The 12,543-nt window shown below is 36.0% G+C and overlaps 1 protein-coding gene across 1 annotated transcript in view; it reads left to right on the forward strand.

The window, feature by feature from the left end:
• The first annotated feature begins 4,706 nt into the window (after positions 1-4,706).
• Positions 4,707-12,543, forward strand: part of LOC144441303 (low-density lipoprotein receptor-related protein 2-like) — an 11,993-nt gene continuing 4,156 nt past the window's right edge. Inside the window, exons 1-9 of the mRNA XM_078130861.1 lie at positions 4,707-4,716; positions 5,108-5,570; positions 6,263-6,389; positions 7,173-7,326; positions 8,278-8,391; positions 9,400-9,666; positions 10,319-10,472; positions 10,765-10,899; positions 11,773-11,902. Of these exons, the coding sequence (XP_077986987.1) occupies positions 4,707-4,716; positions 5,108-5,570; positions 6,263-6,389; positions 7,173-7,326; positions 8,278-8,391; positions 9,400-9,666; positions 10,319-10,472; positions 10,765-10,899; positions 11,773-11,902 (1,554 nt within the window). The remainder of the gene's footprint in view (positions 4,717-5,107; positions 5,571-6,262; positions 6,390-7,172; positions 7,327-8,277; positions 8,392-9,399; positions 9,667-10,318; positions 10,473-10,764; positions 10,900-11,772; positions 11,903-12,543) is intronic.

Raw genomic sequence — 12,543 nt, forward strand, 5'->3', positions numbered from 1 at the left:
ATACACGGACACGGACAAGTCAGTGGTTTCCATGCAAGCTTAGTTCGATGTCGGTCCTCTTGTTAGAATTCTTATAAGTTTCTGGGAGTAGAAGACTTCAGTTTGTTTTAGGTGTCCCAACACCAGCCAAGACAATAAGTATCGCAACTACACAAATTAACTCACAAACAGATTAAAACACTGTGGGGAAAAAAATTGCGAAAAGCATTCATCGAGAAATACTGCAAATACAAAAGGACGAGGCATGATGGAGGAAGTATAAATATAGTTTGTACAGGGCAATGTACAATCTGGGCCAGCAATGATGTAGTCTATAAAATGCATCATAAAACAATTATTAGTGCTAGTAACGCTGTTATGGTGTCATATACGTTGTACCTATATGGAGATCTAACACCATGCCAGTAACACCTGTTTAGCAGGGATTTACATGAACACAAAATGATTTCGATTAAAACTTGTAAATTTATCCTATTAGAGTTATCATAATCGAAGTATGCATCAGGAATAAAAACGTACCGGAAGGAAATCGTAGGTCTCAAGTTTGATCTCTTCCTATATCATATGTTTATGTTACCATAACAACTATAAATTACCTTTCTTCATCTCAGTTCTTATGGTAACCGTATTCACACAGTTCAAAAAGTTCCAGCAAGGAGAACAATATTTATCAACATATCTATGAAATAAGTGTTTGTTTGGCTACACACAATTAAAATGAGACATACAATAGTTGGAAGTCATAAAAATGGCAAATTCTCTTACACGGTAATAATATAAAACTTAAAAAGGGTCAAACTTTACATGCGGAGTTAGACATGTGTGCTGGACAACCTTCCTGTCTCTGTCTCTGTCTGTCTGTCTGTCTGTCTGTCTGTCTGTCTGTCTGACTCTATATATATTTTCTCTATATATTCTGTCTCTCTCTCTCTATATATATATATGTATACATACATACATACATACATACATACATACATACATACATACATACATACATACATACATACATACATATCACAACAACTGCCAGAATCGTCGCACGACAAAGTATAAAGGGTCGATGTGCCATTATAAGTCCTTAACAGGGACAGTAGTTGTAAAGCGCTGTGATAAATGTGTCGGAAAACATTACACAAAAACAAACATTATTTATTATTATCTCTTTATGGTTAAATTTATAACACTCTGACTGGCTTCAAGTTACGAAAATTTCTGAAATTTACATATACTTTACACGATATTTATAACTTCCAAGATATGTTGAAATTCGTTGCAGGTAGTGCCAGTCTCCACAAGGTGTAATTGCAAGGTGCAATCAGATGAACGGTGAAGAGAGTGGGGATCGCAACAAGTCGACGAAAACTACAGTAACTAGCCATGAGAATAATAGATTCGTCATTTGTTCGTATTTTCATGGCACTTTGTCTCTCTATTCACAGTAAGTGCACCTTATTATATTTCACAAAGAGGGTTTTTCCGCAATTTTTGTTCACTTATTCCAGTTTGCAAAAGTTCCATTCGGTCACAACCAGGCTTAAATCGTGAGTACGAAGAAGAAAGCGAGGGCGAACGAGTTCAATAACACAATACTGAAACAATACTTACTTCTCTGAGTTTAGTGTGTGTTTACTGGGGGTTTTTTAAAGGGTCACATGAGGCGAGTTGTACTTCTGTAGAGTAAAATATGTTGCATTGATAAAAGATACCTTCATTCTACTTTAACTGAAACATGTTCAACTATCATTTGCTCTTTACAGAACTGAAATCTCAGACTGATATTTATACATAACATGAACGATTCGATGACGTAACATGAACGATTCGATGACCTAACATGAACGATTCGATGTCGTAACATGAACGACTCGATGACATAATTTGATATACGTACTGGTATAGCAATTTTTTTTAGGAAACTACTATTTTGCAATGATGACTGTGCTAGAATGCCAGAATACGACTTGTAATGTCATTGAAGGAATGCATGGACCTTACGATAGAATTATTCAACTATTGTTTTATGTAACTTTATCCAAGTACAACAACTTATGAACTCAGTTTGTGAATTATTCCGTTTCTTGATGGCAGTTATTAACGTCGACTAGAACTATCGAAATGTTGGTACTGTGACCAATGTTGCCATGATTGTTAAAGGAATATCGCTTAATTAACGTTGAAGCAAACCTTATTTCTAGTACTTGACGCAAACATGGCGTCAGTTTTTGAAATACGTCTAATACATAAATTTCTGGACGGGTAGAATTGCTATGACGTGACAAAGTTGGAATACATACAGTACTTCATAACGGTGATTAGAGTGCGTGTGTACACAGTTGCAAGACGTGACTGGGTTTACGTGAGCAATCAAACACGCTTAATGGCCGATCACCATGGCAATCTACAATACTTTTGCATGTTCTATCACAATCATTTTTTAAATTTACTAGCAAGCGGTGAGTACTGCTTAATAAATGATATCTTGATTATCAAACTTCTTTGCATACATGCCGAGTTTATGGTTTGAAATGTGACTACATTCGTTTACTAATTTGTTTATTTTTTTTAAACCTTAATTTATGTTTTTATAATTCATGAAGGTGTCTCATGACTTTTAAAATGAATTGAACAATTTCAAAAGCTCTTTTGATATGTTTTGTTCTAAATCATTAAGTATTGCTTTGTTGGTTTTAATTCAACAAAATTAGACTTTACTATGGCTACCTTATTAATTATTAATAACTTACTTCTGCCGATCGCCCTCAGTGCCAAGGATTCTGCTACAATGTTAATGTCGACGGTGAGCGATCACTCACTTTCTGGTGAGCGATCACTCACTTGTGTTTGCAACAACAGTAGGTTTAGTTTGTGGCTATCTTATTTTGCCGACAGCTTATTTCCCACAGTAATATTTTTGTTTAAAGTGAAACTTGTTATTTCATTTGAGTATATATACAATCTAATTTACATTGATTCAAATCACTAATTACTACTTCACAAAGTTTGACATAGTATAGAACAGCTAGGGCTTCTTCTTGTCATGTCGCCACAAGTAGTGGTAATTCAATAGTATACTTGGGCGTATCTATTGGTATACATTCATAAAGCTACTTCCATGTAATGACTGATAATAGTACTGTAGATTTATTACCCCTGGCACAGACCTATGTCAACACAACGGCCCTATATCACTTCCTCAACTCCCTGGAGAGCATACAATCCATTGCAGCCTCTGTGAACGCATGTGATTAAAGAATTCACATATATTAACCCTTGTTCTACCATACCAGGTCGCCAATTCTACAGCCGGGTTGACTTAGTAATAAATACACATTAATTATATGCACACTAAATAAAAAATGACACTCCATTTACAACTAGTATAGTTTTAACATGTTGACAAATTCAAAACCTAGCTTTCGCTCAAGATATATACTTAGTACCACTATACTACATACAGATATATTGACCACTAATTAACAAATACAATACCTAAACAATTTCTAGTGAAAATATATTTGGTCGTTTGATTGAAAAAAAAAATCCCAGTGCAGCTAGTGCATGTTTAATGCATTCACGTACTTCCAACGTTTAAACAAAACAATGTATCTAAATCAATCACGTAAATGATGAACGTTGTCGAACGACATCACCATTCACTTAGAGGGCAAACAAAGATTACGTACATACCTGGTAATTAGTTAACAATCATATGACACAGATTTTTGGTTGATTCATTTTACACATGTACAGAAAATATCCCTCACTACATTTTTGTTGGTTTTTGTCACTTTTTGATAAGACATTTTGCCAAAATTCAACTTTGAATGAGTTGAAGAGTCACAATTTTGAACGTCGAAACCACTTAATATGGGCACAACCAATTCTTTATTCTTTTCTAAAAACAAATTAAGAGAAAATTCGATTTATTGTACATATGTACAAAGATATCAATAATTATTGTGTTCTGATTTTACACGATTTCATGAGAATTTTGTGCCGAAAATGTAGAAATTCAGATGGAATGAAAATAGGGGGTCACAACTGTGATTGCCATGATCACTTTGGTATACTATTAGGGACAACCAGGTATTTTCTACAAATGTATATTAAGTTGATTTACTATACACACGTGTACTGAGAAAAATACCCTTGGTACCACCTTATTTTTATATTAAACCATACAATTTCATACGAATTTTGTGCCAACAATGTATAAGTGTGGATGTGATGAGGGGTCACAATTTTGAACGCCGTTTCCAAGGTAACACGCAATGAATCTTTTTGTACTGCATTGAGTGTTTTTCTTTTCAACATCATTTTGCTGCTGTTAATACTAACAATGTGATCAACTCAACCAGGGAAATTTTTATAGATTAATATGCAATCTTGAAATCGCCTGGGATGACGTCTCTCTCAGTGTCTGACGAATTGAAATTTCAGATATTATTATTATTATTATTATTATTATTATTATTATTATTATTATTATTATTATTATTATTATTATTATTACTTTATTATCCCTCACGGGGAAATTTGTCTTGCGACAACACAGAAAAGCATACATATACATGTAATCTTTCACGTTAAAGTAGTACTAAGAACAACAAAAGTACGAAGACAATAAAAACTGTGTAAAAGACTACATAAAAACATTCACATTCCTTTACTTCTTACATTCTCTGGTCCGGTTAAGTATTCTGATGGCAGAAGGTACGTAACTGAGCCGAGCACGACGTGTTCTCAAGGATAAAATTCGATACCTGTGACCCGAGAGAAGCATCTCAAAATACTGAACTAATTATAAAGCATGGGAAGGGTCATTGGTAATTTTTGTGGCTTTAACAAGTGCTCGTTTTCCATATAATGATTTCATGCTTTTACATTCAGTTCCACATATTTTAGTACAGGTATTGACAATTGTTCATGTTTGAGTCAGTTTTCTGGAATGTTGAGTCAGTTGATAGGGAGATAAATCTTGATATCTTTGACAGGTGGAAAAGTTATCATGTACGACCAGTATATTAAACTCAGGGTGTAATCTCAAAAAGTTCATATTATCATATATCTCTATATTATCACTTGTTTCTTCTCACGTCTGTAGGCGTTAAATGCTATGTTACAACTGATGAAATATATTCGCGGTTACTCGTGGCTGGCTACACCGCAAATTCACTGGGATCTTACGTATTCTACATCAATGGAACAGGTGAAAACATCTATGATTTGCAACTGATTCCAACGATCTCGATTTTTAGCAATATTCAGTCTAAAATCCAAGCTATGTCTTATGATTACTCTGAATCCTTGGTTTTCTGGAGTGACTCAGGACACAATAGCATTCTAGCGTTGTCATTTGTTGGGGAATCCCCAGTATGGCACCCCTATAATGGCACATCACACGTAGTTGAGGGCGTTGCTGTGGACTGGTTAGCAAAGAACGTCTACTGGACCGATGCTGCCTATAACTGGATCAAAGTGTCCAACTATAATGGAACTTACTACCGCTCTCTGATAACAACTGGCCTTGACCATCCTTCAGGAATTGCTTGCAATCCATTGACGGGGTAAGTGAGAATTTCATTCGTCAAGGGACAATGGGTCAACACAGCACAGCTTTGTTTAATACCCAAAGGGCAGGATGGAAGGGTAATAGTTTGTGTGGTGATCCACAGACTCGTGGGTAACTGGCGTATAATGTGGTACGAGTGGGACATCATGGTGTCTTTTTGTGACACGTCATACTAGTAATCAATTTATCTGTAGCCGATGACGCCATGTCATCATCCACATTTTGGAGAAGAGTTTCAACCCGTTGATAAAGTATAAACTATGTTCCCCACTGACACGTGTTGCGGTTAAAAAAATATATATATAACGTGACTGCTTTGCTCGATTTTCTTAAAGACATTTATACTGGAGTGATTTTGGAAAAATTAGCAAGATTGAAAGATCAAGTCTCTCTGGAAAAGATAGAACAGTACTGCTGGATGAAGTAAAAGATGGACTTCACGTTATCGGTAAACCTGTGTCAATCGCTATCGATTACAACGACAACACGTAAGTGTCTCTGACACGTATTAACTTATGATGTGTTGGAATTTCGTTATACTGTACACTTTTACAGCAATCGGTTATGGGCCACAGACTAACTTTATGATCGTTTTGGAGATAGTTTAATATTTTTCGCATTGTTTATAAGTTTTCAGAACTATAATATTACAATGACTTTGAATAAATCATTGAAATTTTCTTCTAGTTTATACTGGACAGATAATTTATATGGAGCAGTGAAGAGTCTTGACTTGGATAATGTAGCCGCACCTCCAAAGCTGGTTTTCCCTTTTCCTGAATCAGCATATATGCACGCTCTTGGTGTTGATCCGGTAACAATGTACATTTCTCCTAAAGGCAATTGTCACCCTTTTATTTTCGCACATAGCTGGCAGATCATGTAACTATATTAGAATATCTCTCATATCTCCACTTGTGTACACGGGATCACTTGGACTTTAGGGAATTAACCCAGACTACATACAATGTTCATGGTTGACTTTGATCATTTTAGAAGTAGTCAGGGAGCAGATGGAAGCTCTTGCCTTGTCTTCAGCTCGCTCGCTTCTCTCAAGTGAATCCAAACTGTATTCAAACTTATAAACATAAATTATACAGTACTCAAATAATTGGATGATGAAATCATTAGCACCCGTACATGAATAAATTCAACGCAAATAATATTGACAAATATGCGCGATAGCCAAAAAATGTGATCACGTCATTTTTCTTCTAGCTGCCTGTAATTAGTCACTATTTGACACTGTTGATCTTATAATAACGTTAAGTGTTGTCATCTCAGAAGAATACTATTCGCGAAATGCAAACATTTGTTCTAAGTATTATTACATGTAATTCATTGCAGCTGAGAGTTCACTGTTACCTCGCGCCACATCAAAACTTCGCGAACTTAGAAATGTGTGTTCTGTCATCCGTAACACTATTACAGGAAATAGACTTGTATTATTGAAAATTATTTATGCGAGTGTTAATATATCAAATGAATATTTTAATTTCTTAGGCTATAGTCATCACATGCTGTTTTTATCCCTTTCTCATTCTGTGGTCATGCAAACAACTCGATTTCTCAATATTTTCCCGCTCTTTTTTGTCAGAATTTTGGCTTTTTCCTAACTGTACAACATGGAAATAGATTGTGGATAATTCCAAAAACCTTCGGCAAAGGTGTTCGATACATTACCTTTCATGATGAAGCTATTCTGACGGGGGTGGCATACTACTCAGCCGATAGACAACCATATCAGCAATGTAAGACTATACTATCTATTCCGACTATTCTATATATTCACGATTGTGCTATCTTATCACCACTATATTATATATTCAAGGCTATGCTATTAATTCATGAGTATACAAATACCCCTACTATGTCACCAATATACCATATATTCCCCACTATACTATCGATATCTATTCACCACTATACCATCTATTCCCCACTATACTATCGATATCTATTCACCACTATACCATCTATTCCCTACTCACCACTATACCATCTATTCATATCAGTCTTATAATAACCCATGATATTGTACTCAAAGCAAAACATTTCTTGATAATTCTAAGAAGAAAAATACACGTCTTATAATCTCAATATTTGCAAGGTGTGTGTGTGTGTGTGTGTGTGTGCGTGCGTGCATTCACTCGTATATGTATGTGTGTGTGCATTGTGCGCGCGCTTGTCTATGTACATCATGCGTGCGCGCGCTTGCATGTATGTATGTATGTATATATGTATAAAGAAATGCATAAGGAACTAATAAATCAGTCCGTATATATAGCTGTTAAATCCGACGTTTCGAATAAATATTCTTTTTCAAAGGAAAAATTGGCGAGACAGAGAAATGCCAGGTGACAACCCGAACATTTCTAAATATAATGGAACAAAACCGCGCGTGATATAAATAAACGGTTGTACGTGGGATAAGTTCTTAAATTCGCACGCAATGTATGTATGTATGTATGTATGTATGTATGTATGTATGTATGTATGTATGTATGTATGTATGTATGTATGTGTGTGTGTGTGTGTGTGCGCGCGCGTGCATGTGTGTGTGTGTGATTATTTCAAATGTTCTAATGAAATGATCAATAGAACCACAGTCCCTCTATCACCCTTAGACAGTCGTACACTGTCTATACTTCAACCGTTGAATGGAAAACATTGTTTTCGTTACCTTTTCTGTTCTTCCTAAGCACAATGCGACAACGACGATTGTGATCAGCTGTGTATTAACACACCTTCTAGCTATGAGTGTATCTGTACCTATGGATATCAACTCGGGGAAGATGGAAAGTCATGTGAATTAGGTAAGTGTGACTGGGATGAAAATGAAAATATTAGGTACTGCAACTGGAATGTTTTTTAAAAAAAATGTTTTGTTGGGTATAATAACTCACTTGTAATATTGTACTGTATTGAACAATTTTGCGTCACCTGTGGGTAAATATATTTTTGTAGCTGTATACATGATATTAAATCAAATCAAATTGATGGAAAATGTCTAATTATTGGTATTTTAACAATTTTCAGTGAATATTTTACGTGTGGTTGTATGATCGCAAAATGATATCTTTTGTTATTTGATTAAGAAAATGTCACAGTTGTAGCTAGTCAAGGTTTAAAGTATACGGTGACCGATAGGGACAAGGAGGTGTGCTCTATCACAATGACGGGTTACCAATCAAAAAGTGGGGATTCCCAATCAAAAAGATATATGCTCCAACCAAAGAGTCGCTCCCATCAGAGAGGAGATGTGCGCCAACCAAAGAGTCGCTCCCATGAAAGGGGGGATGTGCTCCAACCAAAGTGTCGCTTCCATCAGAGAGGAGATGTGCTCCAACCAAAGAGTCGCTCCCATGAAAGGGGGGATGTGCTCCAACCAAAGAGTCGCTCCCATCAGAGAGGAGATGTGCTCCAACCAAAGAGTCGCTCCCATGAAAGGGGGGATGTGCTCCAACCAAAGAGTCGCTTCCATCAGAGAGGGGATGTGCTCCAACCAAAGATTGGTTGGTCTTCAGTGGAGGATTCAGACTGACGGTTCAGTGTCTTGTAAGAATATGGCGCTGTCGGCAACGATCAATCGAGTTCTGAAGGATGCATATACAGTTACTTTACAAGTTTATGGTTTATGAGGTCATTTTTGCATTTCTGTGTGTAACATTGCATCATACTTTACCCGTCATTATTTGTAACTGCGTCCTTTTTATAAGGAGACGAGATTTCAATTCAAGTATCTGATCTTTTTAGTTTAACTGTTTTCTCATATCATAAAATATTGCAATCGGTTTTTTCCCCAAATTATCCCCTTTCCGTAGATAACTCTGTTATCAAGGACCATGAATTAATTATTTCTTTCGACGAAGGGGTTCTGTGTAAGTTGCCTGCAAATGTAGCGCATGATCCATTTCATAACCTGGTGTGCTTCACGAATGTCACCGTTAATGCAATGGATGTAGATATACATGGACATTACGTATTCGCTTATATCCCACCAAGTACTGCAGATGGACAAATTGGTAGAATGAGACTGGAACAAGGAGAAAACTGGTATACCATTTACCAAACAGCAATGGATGTCAGAGGTAAAGATTTCGGTTTATTAATCGGTATAAAAGAGTTGCTCTCATAACTTCATTGACCAACAACATCGCTAGTCGGCGAACACGTTACGAAAGTTTGACAGTACTGTGGTCAGTTAGAGAGTTGTCGTAAAGAGGACAGCAGTTTATGATACTGGGGGGTATAGTGTTGCCGTAATAGTAGTTTACGACGTTTCGGATGTTTTCATTGCTTATAATATTTGCGCACTTCATCATCCTTATTGATTCAGTTCGGACTATTTTCAAAGGATGCTTGCAAGAACCTATTATTGAGGTTGGTTACCTCTTTTCAAAAAATACACTGGATAATAGATTATTGTCAGAAAGTCCCAAAATTGTAATATGCGGTCGTTGTGGGCGCTATTACTAGTATCAGCATTCCACAGTTTTCTTGGAGAAGAATGCATCCAACGACTTTTAATAAGAAGTAATAGAATGGTTCCGAAAATAACCAAGATAACATAATTCCATAATTCCGTTTTCCAACCGTCCAAACTGTACACACACATGAATTTTCTTAGACTAAGTCAAGATGCAACCGATAGTATCAAATCATCTCTTTATCACCGTAAAGAGAGATCTTGAGATTCGATGACACGAACAGTATCTAGACTAAACTATATTCTCAACCTAGGTATAGCTGTGGACTGGGCTGCAGTTACCTTGTACTGGACGGACTTTGCACAGGAGCGTATTATGATATCTGATTTTGATGGAAAGTATACTACAGAGTTAATTTCCACTGACGTACACGAACCATCAGCCATTGTTGTGTTTGCACCGGAAATGTAGGTATACAGAAATTATCATGATGTGTATTGAGTGTCGACAGTTGTTGTTATGAATTTTTTTAAGAGCGCGAAGGGTGGGCTGTGAAATTAATTTCTCCCCAGGCTCCCCTGCCGTAAATTCTGACCCAGCCTAAGCATTTGTATCTTCAAATGTATTCTGATTCTTTAAAAGAAATTAAAGTTTCAAATACCTTGTTTTTGCCAAATTTGAAAATCACGTAACGTGTCAACTGTTTTCGTTATATATCAAACGTTTGTATGAATAAAGTCATGTGTAATTCAATTTCAGGTTTTTGTTTTGGAGTGAAACTGGTTCAAATCCACGAATTGTTAGATCTGATCTCACAGGGTTACGACGTATGGATATTGTCACCATGGATATACAATTACCGAGACAGCTGGTTGTTGACATCAATAACAAAAGGTAGGCTATATCAGTATTGGGAGTGGTGTGACATGGTCTACAGACATACAGATAGACAGATAGGCAGACAGACAGACAGACAGACAGACAGACAGATAGACATACACACACAGACATACAGACAAACACACAGACATACATACATACATACATACATACATACATACATACATACATACATACATACACACACACACACACACACATACATACATACATACATACATACATACATACATACATACATACATACATACATACATACATACATACATAGTGTGAAGTATAGTGTGAAGTACACCATTATGACATTACCATTTGGAGGGTGATATTCACATTTGGCAATATCGTTGGTTTCCATAGCAACACATTGAAAGTGGGAGGTACTGTTTACATGTTATGCAGCAATGGAAAGTGCACAGTAATTTTCCGATAGTTTTCTTTTATCCGTAAATTTCCAACACGAGGAAATGTGATAGTTTGACTTTGTATAAGTCTTAGGCCTAAACAAAATAATTGTTTGGTTCTTGTTACCCGACCCCACCTAGCTTTTCACTGCCGACCCTAAACTTTTTTTACGTATTCGAGGAATCACAAAGATTGTGAGACGAGAAATATTGGATGTGGAAACTGACATAAACTCTAAAACTGTTTTTTCAATCTGTAATGGCTGTACTTCTGATAGAAGAAATAAATAACACAGAGACGATTTGGAAAACAATGGAAAACCTGAACTAGACACTCACACAGAAAAATAATATAATGAAATAAAAAAAAAATCTACCTACCTCACCTATTCTAAAATTGAGCGCAATCGGCTTATAACAACACATATTAATACTATATATATTCTGATTGTTGTCTTTAAATTAGAATCTATTGGGCTGATGACGGGACATTGTTGATAGAATCTGTCAATTTGAATGGTCTGCAGCGAGATGTTTTCCAGAACTTTTCGGAATACCAGAGAAGTGCACACTTCACAGGATTGACAATTTTTCAAGTATGTTAATTAAATTAAAAATACAACATTGATAAATCATAACAAGAGCTAAATCAATATTCATATACTTTTTTCATATTCAAATTTCATGATGTATAAACTATATACACTTTTCAGCAAAGCTATAGTCTGCGTCTTTACTAAACCTATTTCAGTCGTTTTTGGCGATGTGTTAATTTGGATGTAGTTGTGAAATTGTAACGGGGAGAGACGGTCAGTATAGAATCAGTAATATGCAAATTTCGGTTCAAATACGTTTTCAAAATTTCAAAGTTGCTAGGCCGCTAATAACTAATGCGTCTAGTATTGGCGGGAACATTTTTTCCTATCTACGAAGATGAGTAGATGAAGAACAATAAGCAAGGAAAGATAACTCAATTTGTAAAATCCGCTCGACAAATTCGGACTGGAGTGGTATTTTGTCGAGGTGTTTATTACTAGAATCTGTGTAAGAAGATCCGGTTCCGGTCAGGGAACAATACGTGAACTTAGACCGACATAGTTGAGTACATCATTACGTGTGTGATGCTTCGATATGTATGGTAATCTGGTATTCTGTTAACATAGGATGTAAATATATCATTTTGGTCCAGCATAAGAAACTATATCTCTATGCTCATCATTTTTTAAATGTTCATTCT

Source organism: Glandiceps talaboti, chromosome 10, assembly GCF_964340395.1.
Source record: "Glandiceps talaboti chromosome 10, keGlaTala1.1, whole genome shotgun sequence".
Taxonomy (NCBI): domain Eukaryota; kingdom Metazoa; phylum Hemichordata; class Enteropneusta; family Spengelidae; genus Glandiceps; species Glandiceps talaboti.